The sequence below is a fragment of the Castor canadensis genome, chromosome 11 (assembly GCF_047511655.1).
Source record: "Castor canadensis chromosome 11, mCasCan1.hap1v2, whole genome shotgun sequence".
NCBI lineage: Eukaryota > Metazoa > Chordata > Mammalia > Rodentia > Castoridae > Castor > Castor canadensis.
Window position 1 is genome coordinate 80,241,923 of NC_133396.1, and position 20,541 is coordinate 80,262,463.

Below are 20,541 nucleotides of genomic sequence, written 5' to 3' on the forward strand. Positions count from 1 at the left end.
TATTGCCATGCTTATAATTGATAACCAGGGTTTATATTCAGGAACATATTTCATTTGTGAAATGTGATTTAAATAATTAGAGAAATTCTAAGCCTGGATGAGATTTGGGGGCTTTAGCTCTAGAGGAAGGAGAACCTTGATGTAGGAACATCTTTCTCTGCACAGAAATGAAGCTGGAGAGAGTAATGGCAATCATTTGAGCTCTGTCCCTGAAGATATTTATCCTGAGGGAACTGCAGAAAGCCATGGAGAGAAAACTGTAGAAATGTGAACTCTAGAGAACACGAAACAGTCATGGCTTCCTCAGAATGGTATTTTTACCAGAAAAACGTAAAGTACACTATTCAGTATCCCACTTGAGCCCAGGAACTGAGGGAGTGTACAGGAACTGTGCACTTTTTCACGTTTCCTATGAAGGATGATGCCTGATACTACTTTGCAAGTCAGCTTCATAAGCATGGCATGTTCTCATCCTGATTTGTGATGAAAATGCATGAGTAATCTTTACCAGGTAAATAAGACGGTAAGGGAGCGTACATATGCATTCTGTTAAACTTTACATATGCATATTTCAAACCAGACTGACACTTAAGCCTGGGCCTCCAGGGCAGGTGTTTAAAACAGGGAAAGTTCTTCAGACTGTCTGCCTTGAGCCATAGAAAATGAAACCATAGAGCAGGCTGTAAGGGTTAGGCAGAGGGAAAACAACTCTGGCTATCCTTTTCTGCCTAAAGCTATTTCCAACTGTCAGAAAGTTGAAATATTGGACCAAATTATATTACCTAAGTTAAAATAAGCACACCCAAGAATAGATACATCTATATATGTACATCTCTTATGTAAAAGTTGATATCCCTATTTCTATATTATATGAACCAGTATTGGAGGATAAATTAATTGTTAATATGTTTTTAACTATTTGTTTTCACTGGTTAATAGACTATTGGCATGTACCCCAAACCATTACCCTTTAATATTATTACTTCCAGCATCTTTGAGGAGCCCATCAATAGAAACAAATAAATACTTAAAAACAATAGGTGTTTTGTATCTAGTAACTGTGCAATTTGTACTGTAGCATCCTACCCACCCATTCATCTTTTTTTTCTTTGTTCCTGTTTTTGTAGGTCTGGGGATTGAACCCAGCGCCTTGTGAGTGCTAGGCAAACACCCTACACTGAGCTAAATCCTCAGCCCAGCAGCCCCATATTATGTATCGTAGTGATAGCTGGTTTTTAAGTGTGTATTATCTGCCAAGTTCTTGGCAATTTCACAAATGGTCATAAAATCTGTCTTAACAACCTAGAGGTAAGCAAAGTTCACTTGATAAAGTAAAGGTTTAGCAATTCATGATATGCCCAAAGTCACACAATGAGCAAGGGCAGAGCCAGGTCTTGCTCTCCCATGTTTCTACATTCTAATTCCAGTGCCCTCTTTAAGCATACATGAATTAGAGACAAGAATAATGAAAATTACAAGGGACTATTAGGATCACAATCTAATTTTAGAACCTAAACTATTACTTAAGATATAGCCTACAAGGCTGAAAATATATTTATTGTATTATATTGTAAGTCTTCCTCTCATTTTTATACTCTGGGCACAAGTTTGAATTCAGGGCTTCGTGCTTGCAACAGTCACTCTACCAGTTGAGCCACACCTCCAGTTCATTTTGCTCTGGTTATTTTGGAGATGAGGTCTGTTTGCCCCGACTGACCTTGAACCGTGATCCTCCCGAACTCAGCCTCCTAAGTAGCAAGGATTACAGGCATGAGTCACTGGCACACAGCCCTCAATACAGGAATTTGAGAGACACAAATATTCAGACCACAACACCTGGTAAAGCAAGTCTCAGTCTGTTCTTCAACCTCTGCTAAGAAGTCCCATTTATTAACCATCTGCTGCATGCTCAGTGTTCTACCTCTATTAGCTTTAATGGTCACATCTCTGTGTCTTGGTTGGATACTGTTGTCACCATTTTAAAAGTATGCTTGGAGCCAGGGTTGGTGATGCCTGCCTGTAATCCCTTTGGGAGGCTGAGGCAGGAGGATTGTTGAGTTCCAGGGCAACCTGAGCTATGCAGAGACCCTGTTCTTAAAGACAAACAAACAAACAAACAAATATAAGTAGTATAGCATAAGAGTGAAGCAAGATGAAAGAGTAACCTTGGATCAAGAGTAGGATCAAGACTTCTAGGGTTTGAATCTGGCTCTATACTACTAGCTGTGTGGTCTCAGACCATTGTGTAATTTCTCAGTACTCTTGTATACTCATCTCTAAAGTGGGATACAATCACATAAGCTCATACTGTTCATAGGAGTGTAAGATAAGTCACACAGCCATAGGACCAGGGCTTCTAGTAATGCCCAATGGATGTTAGCTACTATTATTAATTTGGTGTGCCCTAGGGCTGAATCTGAGGGCCTTCTTTCTACTATGTATATCTGTTTCTTCCCTAGGTGATCTCATTCAGCCCCATGACTTTAAATATAAACTATACTAATGACTGCAAAATGTATATCTCCAGCCAAACTGGATCTTTCCAAATATAAGTCAGCTCGTATCACTTCTCTGCTCAAAATCACTCCCATTGCTTCCCATCTCTCTCAATGAAGAGGCCAGAGCCCTGCACAGGGGCTGTGAGGCCCCATATAATATGCCCTACTTTTTTGATTTGTGTTCTAGCTCTTTCCACAGTCTTTCTTTTCTTTGGCCACACTGACACTGCTTGTTGACTCTCCCCACATACATAAGCACTCTTGCTCCTTAGACCCTGTGCACTTGCAGTTCTTCCCAGTCTGTTCATCCCCAGATATTCAGATGACACATTTCTTCACTTTATTCAAGACCCTGCTCAAATACTCTCATGAGAGAGGTCATCCATGTCCACCTGAAATGAAAGAGGACTTCCTTTCCTTTTCTTTTCTTCTTACCCTTGCTTGAATTTTCTTTACAGTACCTTATAATACCTATTACCGTTAATATCCATTCATTTGTTTATGGTCTGTTGCTTTTCTCTAGAATGTGGTGAGCTGTAGTAAAGCAGGAGCTTTGCTTTATTCATAGCCCCTTAGTCAGAACTTGGTATTTGGCAGACATTCAATAAATATTTATGACTTAACTATAATTATGTTAATTGCCCAGCTAGTAAAATCTCTTGTTCTTTCTACTCCTCCAACCTGCATACCATGTCAGGAAGATACAAATTTCATTATGAATATATACTACTTCCTAAGACTTTTATAATTAAGCTAGAAATTTTATGCATACTAAGGGTTGATTTGCTATTCAGCAAAATTTAACAAATATTTGTTGCACACCTGCTACATGCTCTTGGATAAGACACAATTTTCAATTCACTACTATAGGGTAGAAATTTATCCAAGAAACTCGAAGCCCAGAAAAGGTAAATACTTATACTTGTGTGTCTCCCAGATAACTGTTGTTTCTATCTATTGTGTTAGAATAGAACATTTGATCATCCCTTTTTTTCCCCTCATCTTTTTAAATCTTGGTCCACTCATTTGCTTAACCCAAATTTCTAGTCATTTTTCTAGATGTTTCTCTTTCCCTTATTCTCTCTAGCTAATCTGTCTGCAAAGACTGTAAACTACAAAATCTACAAAACTTATCCTGGGACCATCTACTTCTCATCACTTCCTTCTCTGTAAACTCAAATCCCAGGATAACTCCACTTGCCTAGGCTGTCAGCAGAATTTCCTAAATGCCTTCCTTGTCACCCCATTTGCACCCCTTTTCCATTGACAGCCAGAGTGATCTTATAAAAATGTAAATTACATGCCACTCCTCTGCTTAAAAGTTTCAGTGGCTTCCTTTTGTTATTCCACTAGAAGTTATTGTACTCAGGAAAACTTTCCACCCATTATCCTAGCCTGCAAGCCCTATTTGATTTGACCCTGATCGTAAGCACCATCTTCTCTCCTACTGGTCCCTCTTGCCCATACATTCTAGCTACATGGGCCTTCTTTCATTTCTATGGGCGCAGGAAGCCTTTCCCTGTCTGAATATTCGTGGTAGCCACTCCTTCTTGTCTAAATCTCACCTTAAATGTCATTGCCCCAGAGAGGCCTTCTCAGACTGCCCCCAGAAGAATGTAGATGCAATTGCTTTATCAGAAAGTTGTAACAACACTTAACATATAATGAGCACTCAAGAAACCCTGGTCAAATGGTAAATCTTTGTCTCAACTTTGATGACTGATGTAGGATCACAATAGTTTAATAATACATCTTTAGTAACTCTCTCCTGTTCATATTTTCAATTGCTTCCACCAACACAATGGACCAAAATGGCAGAGAAGAATTGGTTTCTTTCCTGTTTCTTGGTAACTACTTGGTCAAGATTTGAACTCAGTTCAATTAATTCCGAATCATTATATGAGGGGGAGGCAGAAATGAAGACTTGAACAATTGTCATTTTCTTGCTTAAAATATTGAGGAAATGGGAAAGACAATTCATAAGGTAAACATATTTGGAGTTGGGGATGTTAGATAAAGTAGATGAGGGGAGAAAAATGTTTCAGTGACGGAAGAAAACTAAATCTGAAGGAGGCAGAACACAGAAAGCGCTCACCCCATGCTACAAGCATCCATGGTTCTGGGCTCGCGTAACCCATCCTGCCCTGTAGATAAACTAAGGGAAAAAAGTGATGCAGTGAAGTGGATGGGGAGGAGAGAAAGGATAGGGTGGGGCACCAGGACCAGAGACGCGAAAGAAGCTGGACAAAAAAGAGAAAGACCGAGCAGAGCAACACAAAAGCAGCCTCAGATTTTGCCGGAGCTGCAAGCGTTAAGGGTAGGCGGGGAGTGACGCGGTTTGCGTCTGAAGCGGCTCGTTGGAGTCCACAGCACCCAGCGCCGGAGCCTCGCCTTCCTTTCTCCCTCTGCAGACACAAAAAGAGAGGCAACCCCTGGACCACTGAGAGGGACCCATCTGCACCATGACTGAGACCACAAAGACCCACGTTATCTTGCTGGCCTGCGGCAGCTTCAATCCCATCACCAAAGGGCACATTCAGATGTTCGGTAAGTCCACCCCCACCCCCGCCCCGAGACTGCTGCCTCCGCTTCCCTCTTTTCCCCCCAGGCACCTGTGTTTTCCAGGGCGATTGAACGCGAAGGCGCGCGCCCCTCGGGAGGGGTGCGCCAGCTGCTCCCGCAGATGCCAGGTCAGCCCTTCCAGTCCCCGCTCCGGGAGGGGACGCGCACTGCGTGGCCCAGGCTTTCCTAGCCAGGGGCCAGCCCGCCTGGCAGAGGGCCAGGGGGTGGGGGAGGGGAGGGACTGGAGGTGGGTGTCATTTGGGGCGGGGTGGGGGTCCTAAGCGAGAGAACTGGGGTGCCGCGGTGCGGTGGCTTGACTACTTGGCTGGCGAGGATCGGGTTGGGGGCAGAGGTTGGGGCACCGAGAAGGAGCAGGAGGGCTGGAGTTAACGTGCTGTTTGTTTAGGATGGGCGCCGAAGCACACTCGCACAAGACACTCCAGTGGTAGGGGCTGGGGCTTCAAGGAGATGAACACGGGGCTTGGCTGATGATTTGGGGCGGCCCAGGGGCGAAGGTTTGGGGATGGTGGACCGTGCACTACCCACGCTGGTGGATGCTGAGTGAGGAGGGGGCTTTGGCCTGGTGAGGGGGGTGGCGGCAGGGACCTGCTGCCAAAGAAGGGAGGGGGCGGCGCGGCCTCTGCGGGAGGTCCTTTCCCAGCCGGTGTTGGTAGATTCCGGCCTGAGTTGGCTGAGGCTCTGCCCAGGGCGGCGATGGCACCCGGCAGGCTTGCGGCGTGCGAGTGTAAGGATGAATGTGTTTGTGCGCGTGTGCTCTCGTGTAGTGGGGTGGGGGCTTAGAGAGAGAGGGGGAGAACGAGCCGGGGCTTCTGGCTGGTGGTATAAGGTCCCGCAGAGGAAGGGGAAAGGGTTGATGGATGCCTGTTGGAAATCTCTCGCCACGCGGCTTAGCGGCAGTTCCACTAGGATCCAAAGGCGCGGGTGGGTGTGCGTTTAGACCCCGAGGGAGGGATGCGGAGGTCACTTTAGAAGCTGGAATAGAGCAGAAGTTAGAAGTTGGGAGTGCTTTTCTTTTCTGGGACTCGGGGAAACGAGTTGTGGGCGAGAGCCTGTGGGCTGGAGATGGAGGAGAGACCGGGTGGGAGGCCGTGACCCGGCCCTCCAGGGGCGCTCTCCAGAGACGCCGGTGCTGAAACGCAGGGCGCGCCGGGCTGGCGGCCGGCACACGTGCTCACCCAGAGCCTGAAGATGCTTGAGCTTTCCTAGGGCTGTTTAATGAAAACCACATCATATCTGTAAAGACTGGGCGGAGGCTAAAAATACTTGTCTCTAAAACTAAAAGGTGCGCTGAGCTGGGCCTGCTTGTTAAAAACCTCATGAAAAGAGTACAGAATTACTTCGAAGAGAGGGCAGATCTGGTGGGCACATACACAGGATAGAAAGAGGAAGCTGACAGCTCATTCCTTCCTACTTGTCCTTCAGTTTTTAAAGGTGTTTATTCAGCGGTAATGCCAACTCCCCTGATAAACAGAGGCCTTTGTTCAGCATCAGGTCGGATTAGAGGATCTCACCAGTCTTCCAAAGGAACATCAGTCCCTAGGAACATGTTTTGTCTTTGACTCTGGTATCTTCCTCTTCTTTTTTTTTCTTTTTTTTTTTCTTTCTGGCAATCTTATGTTGTTGTTGTTGTTCTTTATCCCTCTCCTTTTATTGGGCAGGGGCGGGCTTTTCTGGGGGAACTCCTTAGCTCTAGGAATCTGTAGGCTCTCCTCCTTTCTTCCTGGATCTAAGGTTGTGCTTAGTCTTGCTGTTTTAGATTGAAACTGGGACAGATTTAGACTGAAAAGCAACGACTGCCTTGCAGCTGAAGAGTTTGGTAGCAGTGATAAAGGTTTTTGTTAATTGGATGCTGACCAGTCAATTATCCATGAACTTTAAGGATAGAATATAGGAAAACAGGCGTGGATTGCCACGCCTTTGACAAAGGTGATTATACTTGGTATTAGCACTGAGGACCAACCCAGAGTGTCTATCAACAAAGCCCTTTGAGTATCCATCAGTTCATTGTAATCCAAATAGTGACACAGAAAAAGGAGGCGATGTGCTCAACTGTGACTTGAAGCAGTTTATTACCTAATGAAACATTTAGCACGTAAACATGTGAAAAGGAAGCAAGAACAAGACAAAATACATATTAGACTATTTTTGTATAATCTCTTACTGGAATCTTTAAGCTTTTGGAAATTTTTTGTAATTTATTTTTGTAGAGCAGTTTCTGGTTAACAAGTGTATGTGTCACTTCTTTTTTTATATGTCACTTATATCCACAGTCTTGTGAGACAGGCATCATTATCTGTGTCTTGCAAATGAGATACTGATAGTCAACTAAGTGACTTTGCTGTGAACATACATGGAGAGCAGGTGACAGAGCTGTATTGAAACCCGTATTCCTGACCCCTCTTGCAGAGGCCTCTGGACTGCCAGAAAGGCAGGAGGAAGTGCCCAACCAATCTTTTGATAGCATAATCTCATAAACGTTCTATTTCCTTCAACATATGCGATTAGAATGAAATTGACCATCAACTACACAAATCCCCACATGTGGCCTTCCTTAAGAGCTCTTCCCCATCGCTAAAGAATCAAGTGATTCATGAGCTATTTCCTTCTTTCAAATGGTTTTAAAATTTCTCTTCCCAAGAACACAAGAATACCTAGCTTCATTTACCAATTAAATTATTGAGCTTTCTTTAGGTGCCCAAAATTTGCAATAAAAATTTAAAAATAGATTATAAAACATGACTTTGAAATAGAGCTTTTAAATCCAGTTGTTTACCAGAGGAAAAAAAGAAGAATTATAAGGAAAAAAAAAAAGAAGAGGCATTTAGAATTAAACAACTCACTCTTTGTAAAGTAGCAGCCCTTCCTTTTTTTGATGGGACTAGGGTTTGAACTCAGGGCTTTGCACCTGCAAAGCAGGCACTTTACCACTTGAGCCACACCTCAACCCATTTTGCTCTGGTTATTTTGGAGATGGGGGTCTCCCAAACTACTTACTCTGGCTGGCCTTAATCTCAGCCTTCCGGTAGCTAGGATTACAGGCATGAGCCACAATTCTCAATATTTGGAAAATACTGTAGAATGAGCTTTTCTTTTACTCTGAAATGGGGGTTGATATTGTTTCTATTTGTGACTACAGAAAATATAAGAAAAAATGTTTATGATAGAGATATCTGACATTTATATACTCAATTGTAACTAAAATGTTTCAGGAGCGAATAAAAATTTTTGGCAAAATAAACCCATAATGATGTCATATTTCATGAATATGCCGTATTACATAAAAAGAAATTGTGAAGCTAGAAAACTTTCAATGTAAAATCTTAGTTTTTATAACTTTAAAGAACGTTATACTGAAGTATAATCTCTCCTATAGTAAAGTACAATCTGTACTTAAAAATTAAGAATTTACATTAAATATTTATATTGCTATATTTGTCAATAAGTCTACTAGTGGGAAGTCAGATAGCAAGTTTAAATAGAAAAGAAAGGACTGATAGGTTAGTTTGGTTATAAAAACTAGAAGGAAATAGTTCAATCACAGGAGAAATAAAATAACTGAATTTTTCCAATGTTTCTATTTTAAAATACTTTTGTTTTGAACAACTGAATTTTTTTGACAGTACTGAGGTTTGAGTTCAGGTCTTTTTGCAGGCACTCTACCACTTGAGCCATGCTGCCAGCCCAAATGGGATCTTTCGCTCCAAATTCTGCTCTTCTTAAAGAGTAATGAACAGAGCTCTACTTATGTAGTTGGAAACGTAGCTCCTGTTGTTGCAGCCAGAAATCATAAGAAAAATGAATTTGAGTTGCTACTGATATACAGAGAATGTCAGAAATCAGGAAACTTTTAAGGTGCTTGGAATGCTTATATAAAAATTTCACTAAGCACAATGTAGTACTTAATACTTTTGCACCACTAATTTATTCCTACCTTGTGAGATAAGCTGTATAATATCATCCCCCTTTTCAAATAGCAAAGCAGAAGTTCAGGTGTAAGACCAAATGGTCAAGGACATAAATAAAAATCGGGAAAGAACCAGCTTCAAGATACGCAGATTGTCTCTCATCTATGACTCGTTTTCATTATTCTCCTATAGCTGCAAGAAAGATATTGCAATTCACTATCACCTCTGAAAGGAGCAGCCATCTGAACTTAGCTGTTAACAAAGGATAATGAGATCCCCTTTTTATTTTTTGCCTTGGCAACACAGGCCAACAACAAATGTTCAACAAGGATATCTGTGTCCAATATCTTATGCTTATAAGTACTTTTCTTTTCTTAGTACTTTCATGTTTTCTACCTGTGTCATCAGGACATTCCTTCTTCTACTTCCCCTCTGTTTCCTTCCTCCCCACTCTCTGTAACCTAAACTAACACCTTTAGATTTTTGCTTCAAAGGTATTTTCTCAGACAACTGCCACTGGCTCCTAATTTAAGTCTGGCTACTCTGACATCTGCTCCCACATCACCTTATGCTCTTCCCATCTTATACATCTTATGTTTTATGACTGTTTTCCATGCTAGAACTTAATCTCTCCAAGGATGGAAATATCTGGTTCCATCATTGACATGTTTCCCAGTACCTGGCATGGAGTAGGCCCCTTACAGTAGTTATAGAATAAATGGAAAATAAATGAATGTATAGAATCTTGTGCCAGACAGAAGAACAGCCAGGTACAAGGGCTGGGATGATAAGACAGACAGTCATGGTATGCCAGAGTAAAGAAAAGTTCAAGATGGTAGGACTGAAGAGGTAGGTGGAAGTCTGAAAGTCTGATCGGTCATGAAGTCATGTTAGAGAATTTAGAATTTAGACTTTGTCCCAATGCCAGTGAGAAGACTTTGCATTGCATTTTATATAAAGGACTAACATAGTCATATCTTTTAAATTAAGTTTTAATTGAATTTTGCATATGGCCTGGTAAAGGGTAAGAATGTGGCAACAACTTAGACTCTTCATTTCAGCCACACAGAGTGTAACATACCGAAGATGATCACCTGACCCTGGCTGGCAGTATTTGGGATAGAGAGTGAGTGTACTTGAGTTATTTCAGATTATCATTCAGTGATTCCGTGGGTGGGTGAAGCAGTCAGGGTAATGTGTAGTCAGGGTAGATGAATAGAAAACGCTGGAGGAGAAGCAGGTTTTAGTTGATGGAGGAAAGTGAGACTTAGGTTTCTGGCTCTAATATTTTGGAAATATGTATTCTAAATGAGTACTGATGCAAAAGAAAGAAATACCTAAATTCAAAGTCTTTTTGTAGCCAGATCCGTCTGAGTCCTACAATGAAAGTTCCCAGTAGGCTCTGGGTTGAATTGTTTAAAGTTCTTCACACAGAAAAGATTTTGAGGTTCATTAACATTATGGAAATGGAAAAGACAAAAGAAGGTTTGTTTTGTTTTTTGAGAATGAAATGGGAGAGAATCAAGATTTTTAAATTGACTTTTTATGGTAATGGGGACTGAACTCAGGGCCTCACACTTGTGAGGCAAGCCCTCTACCACTTTAGATACATCCCCAATCCTTTTGCTTTTTTGTTTGATTTTCAAATAGTATCTCCCACCTTGGCCTAGTCCTGGGACCATGATCCTCTGACCTCTCCCTCCTGAGTAGCTGGGACCATAGTCCCATACCACCATGCCTGGCTTGTTTGAGATACGGCCAAACTAACTTTTGTGCAGGCTGGCCTCAAACAGAGATCCTCCTACTGCTGCCTACTGAGTAGCTGGAATTGTGGACCTGCACACTCTTTTTAAATGTTGAGGCTGTGAAACTGGGAAGACTTGACACAGTTCACAAAAATTTTCCAATCATGCCCATCATTGAGATGATGACTGTACAACTGCTCAAGTAGATGTTTGGGAATCCTACCTAACTCATTGATAAATTGAAGGTATACTAAGGGAACTCCTAGACCGTACTTGACAGTTTCCCTGGCAGGAGTTATGTCTGCTCATGACACAAGAAAATTGGGCTGAAAAGAAAATTTAGACAATTTTGTTCCTACAAACAAGCGGCCTGATTTGACTTTTCCTGCTGTATTGACTGATTGAGCCTCATGCAGACATAAACTAACAGTGAGAGGCAGATCTCCCATCCAGACCAAACCAAGGGAAAGTTGATATTCTAAGAGTTTGAAATGAAGAACTATTTAGTTTCAGTTTCTTCTTGTTCTTGTTCTTCTTGTCGTTGTTGTTGTTGTTCTTCTTCTTCTGTTTTACTTGATCCTATTCTACATATCTAAGCTTTTCTGCTTGTGTCTATCAAAGTTAGAAGCTCATATGCCTTTTAAGAAATAGTTTGAATTTTCCCAACATAAAGAAGTGATAAGTGTTTAAGGAGAGGGAAATGCTAACTACTTTGATTTAATCATTATACATTACACACATGTATCAAATTATCACATGGTATCCTGTGAATATGTACAATTATGTGTCAGAAAAGAAATAGTTTGAAATGTGGTTGAGTAGGAATGGCCTTTGAAATGTTATGAACATCAGGGAAACATTTATATACAAGTTTCCAGTGTTAGACCAACTCATATGAACAGCCAAAAGTGAGGAGGCAAACTAAATAGCATAACCTGCCAACACTCAAGTTTGAGCATCTCTGTTCCTATGATACTCTGAGACATGAGAGGAAGACACAAGAGCAGGTGGATTTTATATGTGTGTATGATTATTTTATATTGATCAGCATGGGAGTTTTGACCTGCTCCATTTCCGACCTGTGCTGGTTCACCCCTCCTTGGGCAACCTGGTGGTCCCCCCCTCCCGGGAGGTCACCATATTGATGCCGAACTTAGTGCGGACACCAGATCGGCATAGCGCACTGCAGCCCAGAACTCAAGCGATCCTCCTGCCCCAGCCTCCCGAGTAGCTAGGACTACAGGCGCGCACCACCACGCCCGGCTGATTATTTTCTATTGATAGCCAATAGCTGTGAAAGAAGTCTATGTATAATTGGAAAAAAAAGAATGAAAACCCCATTTTGAAAGTGTTTCTTTGAAGTGATTCAAGCCTATTTTTATTTTTATGTATTTATATTTGTGGTGCTCGGAATTGCTTTGTGCATGCCAGGCAAGCATTCTACCCCTGAGCTACATTTCTCAGCCCTAAGATTCGAATCTAAATTTCACATCCTTGTCCCCTTAGCTACCAATACAGTGTTCTGTATGTGGTAGTTGCTTAATTAGTATTTGCAACACTGTGAAATATACTTTCTAATATAATTCTCCTTCAATTTTAGAGCTTCAGTTCATTCTGAGTTACTCAAAAAGATCCTAAGTATATAAAGAAATGCATTAAATATTTTTTCAAAAGCAGTCTTTTTAAAAACAATACTCAGTACACAAAATTTTGTTTAAACAAAGGTATTTAGAATAGTTCTTTAGGATTTGATGTTGCAGACTAGACCTGGGATGCAGGAGTTCGGCTTAAAGAGAATTGCATAACTATTTATGGATATGTTCCACATCTCAATATACGTAAATAAAGCATCGGCTTACAAGGAGAGAGTTTTCCACTGCCAGAGATCTTCCAATTATAAGCATTCAATTGCTTTTTTTTTTTTTTTTGATCCAGTTTGGCAGCTAGCCTCAGAAGTATTTTAGTTTTAAAGGATATTTCAACAGCTTCAGGGTGTGACCAAGGCCATCTTCTTGACATCAGATCCCTTCTCCTTTTGTATTTGACAATATCTACAAGACTTCTGAACTCTACAGTATAACCACCACCAGCTCCATCGTCTTCCTCACTCACATCCAAACAATGGCGCTACCTTGGTTGAGCTTTTTAAAGCCCTATTTCCATTCAACTGTTTTCCATGGAACCTACTAGATAATTCTCCATTGTCTTGGACAAGTAAGACAGCCAGGAAAATTCTTATAATTTTGTGACAAGGGAGTTAAAAGAAAGTAGTAAGGGAGCAAGACCGAGAGCTGGCTCCTGGACGTGTTGGCCCCGCAAACAGCAGCTGTCACCTGCATCGTTGTCACCTCCACTTGAGTGGCCATGCCGCTACATATGGAGCTCACCAGACAGTAGGAGTGTGGACACGGGATGGCCTGTAACTTCTTATAGTGCTTTTCATTTGTTCCAGCTGCTAAGGTCAAAAAAAAAAATCTTGGACTATTAATACTTAATTCTTTCCTTTTTTTGCACCCCCACTTGTCAGCAAATGTTTTGGGATGTCTGCATCTTTAACATATAACTAGGACCAACCAGCTGTCTTTATCCACAGCCCTGGTACAGCCACTATTAGCTTTCATCCAAATTATTGCAATAGCACACCTCTGGGCTGTGTGCAGTGGCTCACATCTATAATCCCAGCTACTCCAGAGGCAGCGATTGGAAGGATTGAGGTTCAAGGCCAGCCCAGGCAGAAAGGTAGCAAGACCCCATCACGGCCAATAACCTGGGCATGGTGAATCACACCTGTGGTCCTTGCTACATAAGAGGCTAGGCAGGAGGATGGACGTCTGAGGCCAGTCCCCAGTAAAAATGTGAGACTCTACCTGAAAAATAACTGAAGTGACCAGGCGTCGGTGGCTCACGCCTGTAATCCCAGCTACTCAGGAGGCAGAGATCAGGAGGATTGAGGTTTGAAGTCAGCCCAGGCAAATAATTTGCGAGGCCCTATCTTGAAAAAAACCCATCACAAAAAAGGCTGGTGGAGTGGCTCAATGTGAAGGCTGTGAGTTCAAACCCCAGTACTGCAAAAAAAAAAAAAAAAAGAAAGAAAGAAAAAAAACAAAACAAAACCAAAAAACTAACGTGAAAAGGAATGGGGTATGTACCATGTGGCAGAGCACCTGCCTAGCAAGTTTGCGGCCCTGAGTTCAGTACTGGCTTTGTGGGGCGAGTCACACTTCATACATTCCCAGGACCCCTTTTTCTGCTTTAATTATATTGCTTCAGCTTGGCTCTTACCCCCTTTTAACAAAGCATGTGATTTCCTTTTTTTGTTATGTTTTCTAGTTAATGTGTTTCCCCAGCAAAAATTGAACTCTTTGTTTACTCTGCTCTCCAGTGCATCCCAGCTCTACAGCAGGGGCTCTGAGAACAGTTCCTGGTACGCAGTGTGTAGTCAGTAAGTGTTTATTGAATGAGTAAGTGACCGAAAAGGTAGAATTACCTACTATCCTTATCTCTAGTCTTCGGTAGACTTGTGGGCAGGAAGGGTAGAGCCATGAGAGGGCTCGGTGGTCACTGATTCATTCAACAAATGTTTATGGAGTTATGAATGTGCCTCAGGGATGTGAACATTAATGACAGTCCTTCTTGAACCTCAAGGAGATCATCTTCTGGATGATCTCTACAGATAAGCAAACTAAACATAGCACTTCAGGTGACAGGTATTACAAGCGGTGAGGATGAGGTAAAAAGGAGCACTGAGGAAGAAGTTACTTCCCTGGGCACAGCAGTAGCCATCAGGGTGCATATTAGTAAGAGTCTGAGCTTGAAAGTCAGAGCTGCCCAGTGGACAGGATGGAGGATGCCCTTCTGGGCCCAGAACAGGGTAAGTGTGAAGGCCCCAACGAGCTGGCACCTTAAGGTATCTCAAATCAGGAGCTAGCTATGCAGCTTGAGTGCATCTTAGCCACAGAGGAGGAAAGAGATGAGAGACAGAAAACAGGATGGGAGAGGGAGGTGCCAAGGAGTTCAGAGGCTACCCAGCACTTCCAGTGAGCCCACAAAGGGCAACGGCAGAGGAATACATGGCAGATGCTGGGCTGCACCCCAGACGTCAGCGTTCCCACTATTCATTAGAGATGTGACACTGTGATGTTATCTAAATGTTCTAAAATTATTATTTCTGTATCACTCTGTGAAATAAGCAGTATTTTCCCCCCTGATTTTATTTATATTCTGAAATGGAGCATTTTTCATCGTATAAGCCATATCTGTTGCTGGACTAAATAGATGAAGTATTATACTGCTATGCAACCCTCCAAAACAGCAATAGCAAACAAACAAACCCAACAAACAAACCCCCCAAGACTCTCTTCCCTGACGAGAAGTGGTTCTCACCTAAATTTACCTCCTCTCCTGCTTCAGCAGATGGCTTCTGTTGCTCAAGGATTCTCAGATTTGGTGAACTCAGTTCACCTAGTTGTACATTTTGAAGAATTTGGATGTGTACCCGCTTTCTTTTCCACAGACTTAATTACCTGAAACTGAAGTCCTGTGGAAGTCCTTGCCTTTGACATGTCCTCTAATCCTGGAAGTTTCAAAGAAATATATTTCTGTTATTCTTGCTATAAAACTATGGTTTCTTCAAGACTTTTTAAATTATTAGCATAACATTTTAAGGACTCAAATAAGTGAAATTCCCAAGAGGTTTGGTCTTTCCGTTATTTTATTCTTAGGCATTTTTCTAACCCTTTGTCTTAGTACCCACAGAAAGGTGGACTATCCACTCCATGGAGCACTGAGATTGAGCTACTTCAATGACTATTATTGTGATTTTTGAAATATTTATGTGCAAATAAATATTTAGCAGCACAACCCACCACATGAACTATAAGTTCTTTAAAACATGGCAATTTAAAAAAAAATTTAGAGACTGTCACCCATTGTAAATTAAAACTAAGGAAGATAATAAAATCTGGTACACATAAATTCAAGTCGCAATTTCTTTATTTACCATGAACCAATCTTATTAACCACCATTTTAAAGTTATTTACTTATTATGCCCCAGGAAATCAGAGTTGATAGATAATGTATGATTTTTCCATGCTGTGAACAATGTTAATAAAAAAAAGTGGGTAAATGTTCCAGTTTTTCCTGTTGCTTCATTTTCTTTCTTTATATGGAAGCCAATAAGCCGAAAGACTATTGATTTGCAAATATACTTAGGTTTTTTTGGAGCCTTATTTTTCTCATCTGTAACATAGGGTGATTGATATAACTCAAGAGATGGAAAAATATGGTGTGTGGGCCAAATGTGGCCTGCCACCTATTTTTGGTTAAAAAAAATCACTTTTAGAAAAGCTAAAAGTGACTTTTATGTTTTTAAATGGTTGAAAAAAATGTAAAACATGAATAATATTTTGTGTAGTTGGGTTGATGGTACTTACCTGTAATTCTAGCCCTTAGGAGGCTGAAGCTGTAGGCTCAAGGCCAGCCAGCCTGGGCTACATAGCAAGATTCTGTCTCAAAAAAAAAAAAAAAAGAAAGAAAGAAAGAAAGGAAGAATAAATTTTGTGACGCATGAAAACTTTATGAAATTAAAATTTTAGTATCCATATTTATCGTAATGTATATTATTTATGGGTGCTTCTACATTTAAATATCAGAATTGAATAGTTGTAAGAGAAGCCTTATGGACTGCAAAATCTGAAATATTTGCTGTCTAGACATTTACAGAGAAAGTTTGTTCACCCTTGCTATAACCTACCTCTGGGGGTTCTTAATATAGGAAGTGGTGCTGAAGTCCATTCACAGACAGACTATTTAATGAACAATTTCCAGTCTAAACTAAATCTCTAAAAAGACTCATTTAAGCAGCAAATGTAGTTTCAATTTCATAATTGTAATTTTTCTGGCTGACTGGGCAAATGATCATACTCAAAATGCGGATGATTTTCTGGTGCTTGGTTTACTTTGGACGCTGATTAGCCCCTCTGGCTAACGTTGGACGTTTATCTCCTGCTGAACACTTTCCCGGAGCACATTTGTCTTCTTGACTCTCAGATACCTCCCTTTTAAGATTTAGTATTTTTTATACCTTATGTTGGGAGACTTAAAAAACTTAGCACACCATTTACATCAGGTTTTAGAGACTGCTGTTGCAATCACATCCAGTTTTTCTGAAGCCTCTCACCTCCCTCTGGACTTGGATAGCACTCAGTTTGTACCTCTCTTACGGCACTTAGCACATTGTGCTGTGAGTCGTAGCTATTTATGTCCATGCCTCTTATTCCCTATCAGACTTGGGTTTTTGCCAGGGTCATCTGACTTTTTGTATCTCCGTAAGTGCCTAGTGCAGTGCTCTCAGCACATGGAAGATACTATAAATAGTTAGCAAATGAATGAATGATTGAACTTTGAGAATACTCAGAATCTCAATACCAAGGGAGAATAAGTGATTAGAAAAAAGACAAGCATTTTGGGAACCAAGCACTATAGGAAAACAGATTCCTGTAAGACAGGGCCAGAAAACAAAACACATAGCAAACACAAGGTACGGATGATTCAGGGACTTCAAAACTGAGGTAATTCTTGCCTCAAGTTGAGGATGCTTTTGCTTCCTAGAATGTAACCCCATCCCAGAATATAGTCTTCCCAGGTGTGGTAATCATAGGGGAACCTATGGAGTTGAATTCAGGATGGAATTGAATCCTAATACCATCCACTACACGTGTTAGTCAAATGGCTATACAACTAGAAAGGATTGCTAAGTGCAGTAAAAGTAGGTTTGAGGATGGCAAAGGAACAGAGTTTATTTTTTTATTCATGGTTGACATGGTATCCAGCGAAGGGAAGCTTTGTAAATAACTTAGATAAGCAAGGAAGATGAACAACAACAAAAACCCTCTTGACTTGTCAATTGTAAATTTTCATCTTCAGAAATCACAGAATCTCCATTTCAAGGAGACTTCAAAAGTTGTTCAGCAATCCATTGCATTCTGAAGTCCTCTATAAAGCAGCCTTACAAATGTCCAATCTCTGCCTGAGATTTTTTTGGTTTTGTTTTTCACATGTGGGGAAAGCTCTATTTTCCAAAGCAGCCAAAGAGCCTGTGAGATAATTGTTTTTCTTCAAGATTGTTCCTTCTACTGGCCTGGCATTGGGTTTCCTGAGACTTCCATGGGTTGACCTTCATTCTTTTCCTTGAGATCCAGGGAGCCAGTCTAGTCTGCCTTCTACTTGGGAGACATCCAAACAGCTGCAGATGCTACTTCACCCACCCACCAGCCTTCCCTTCAGGCTTCCTTCGGCCAGACATCCATTACCATTCCTAGTCCTCATAGTGTTCTTCCTCACATTCTTTGATCATATCCTCATTGTCTATCTCCCTTTTAAAATGTTAGGTCCAATTTATTACGCAGCATTCTGATGTGGCCTGGTGTGTGCTCCATGAACTTGGCATTGCATGTGTTCCTTTCATCTGTGGTGCTGTGGCTGTGTCTTTCTAGTTGAATCAGGTAAGGCAAGCTATGCATGCTAAGCTAAAATGACCTGACTTTCTGAATAATTGGTCAGTTTGATGGACTAAACTGCTGAACTAGTCCACTTTACTAAAAAAGTCTAACTGGTATATGGTCAAGATGTGCTCTCTTCAGAACTTTGCAGGTCCGTGCAAACATGCTTAGTCGTATGAGATGTCAGCCACACACGGAGAATGACACCATGCCCTTGGAATAAGAGAGAAGCTTTTCCCACACCAGGGCCAAGACTTTGACCACATGGGGACAAAGAGTGGATAAGCTCTTAAGCCATAATCTGATCTTTTCCCTACCTTCTCACTCTTTCCACAAAGTATGGTAGGTGTTCTTCCTGACCTTCCTGCTCTTATTGCAGGGATCAGATTGACCAGGTGCATAGTAATGGCCAGGGTGGTGCCATACATCTCCAAGGACAAACGGACCACTGATCTGTATCTACAGGAGGAAGAAACTTCTTAAAAGTACCAGAGTCATGACCATTGGAAATGGTGCTAGCCCCACCCCACAACTGATAAAAAGCCTGTCTCTTTCCTTGTTCCAGGGAAGTCTGTCCTCTTTGTCATGCTGTTTCCTTCCTTGAGGTAACCTGCCCCCCAATTGGTCCTCCATCAAAGCTTCTCCTGGGCGTGACACACTGTCTCAGTGCTAGTTCTGTTGCCATTTGGTCAGAAGTTCCCTTGTCTAGCATGGAGTCTAGGACTTTCTGAACTCTGGAATTATCAAGTTTCTTTTTATTTTGGTCATTTATATATTAAATGTCTCATCATGACATTTTCCATAAGTTTCTTGGTATTTCATTGGATTCTGTTGATCGCTTCAAATCAAATCTTGCCCTTGTTGAAAAATCCTGGTTTATCTAGTTCCTCCCCTCATGGCAATGCCAGAGACACTGCCCTATTTCCAGGGCTCCCAAGAAAGTGAAAAAAAAAAAAAAAAAAAAAAAAAAAGCCCTTGTTCCCTACAGTGGTGACTTTGTTCCAACAGAGGTGGGGCTTGTCACATTTAAATTAGGCAGGTAAAATCTTTGAAAAAACAAATACAGTAGGTCTACCTGATTTGTAGATTTATTATACACGGTTTTGACTAACTGCAACAAAATTTTTCTTTAAATTAAAAGAAATTTCAAAAAAAATTTAAATTCTCAGGCATCTATTATTCAACTCAGTGGATTCAGAGAAGTTCTCAGTCAGGCCTGAGTTATCATTAGTTGTGTTAAATCATTGAGTGCTTCTCTACTCTTCGTTTTGTGAAAAATTTACCTCTCAAAAAGCAAGTAGTGCCCATAAAGCAAAGTAATTTAAGTATAAAGTGAAAATTTGAGACTTGTTGAAAGGCAGCATGACTTAAGTGGAATTGGGCACAATACAGCACTGAACTCTGTGTATTCTGAGCATTCATGGTTTTTCCTTGTGAGTGGAGCCATGTACCATGGATACCAATCGTCTACTATTAAAAACAAACAAACAAAAACCAGTTTTCTTCTAGACAATTTCAAACATAGACAAAAGTCATCCTCACCTGGCTTCAGTAATTATCAGCCATTGCCAGGCTTGATTTATTGATACTACTGCACATTCTCCTCTCCCCTTCCCTGTATTATTTTGATGCCAACACCAGACATGCTGTTGTTTCAAGGGGAAATGCTTTCAGCTGCTATATAATTGCTTCTCTGTCTGACCTCCATTTACAGACTGGGTCTTTCTCTTCCCTGTTTTGTTTGTTCTCTTGACACTTTGGGTTGCAGATGGGGCTGGGATGGAGCAATCTTTGAACAGGCAGGATAATGCCTTTGGTCTGGTCAACAGTGGTCAACAGTAGGTGACACTTTAGCATAAGCGTTGCCTTTAGAACACAGAATTTATGGCCCTTCCCATATTTCCCACATTATGGGGGCCTCTGAGACTTCCTTCCAGAGTGAGCAACCCTGAACACAAGGACCATTCTTCCTTGCCAGGGAACATTCAGCTCTTTATCCTTCGTCCTTCAAAGCTGTGATTGTGTTAAGATGTTCCTACAACAGTGCTTCCCAACAGGAGGGGGGAGGAAAGAAACTACCCCAGTTTCTCACCAATTAGAATAAGGGTTTAGGAACTGCTTCTAGTACTTCTAAGCATATACATTCACTCTCAGTATGGCCCATGCTAGCTAAATACCAAGTTTCTGGGCATTTGCTTGAATTGTTATCAGTTTGGTGAAGTAAATTCATCCTGATTATTGGTAGCTATAGATAACTTTAATAAACAAAACTAACAAAAACCCCAAAGCTTTTTCCTTCCATATTCTCAC

At 41.2% G+C, this 20,541-nt stretch overlaps 1 protein-coding gene across 1 annotated transcript in view; it reads left to right on the plus strand.

The window, feature by feature from the left end:
- The first annotated feature begins 4,813 nt into the window (after positions 1-4,813).
- Nmnat2 (nicotinamide nucleotide adenylyltransferase 2) overlaps positions 4,814-20,541 on the plus strand; it is a 159,674-nt gene continuing 143,946 nt past the window's right edge. Inside the window, exon 1 of the mRNA XM_020169391.2 lies at positions 4,814-5,045. Coding sequence (XP_020024980.1) covers positions 4,961-5,045 — 85 coding nt within the window. The 5' untranslated portion in view covers positions 4,814-4,960. The remainder of the gene's footprint in view (positions 5,046-20,541) is intronic.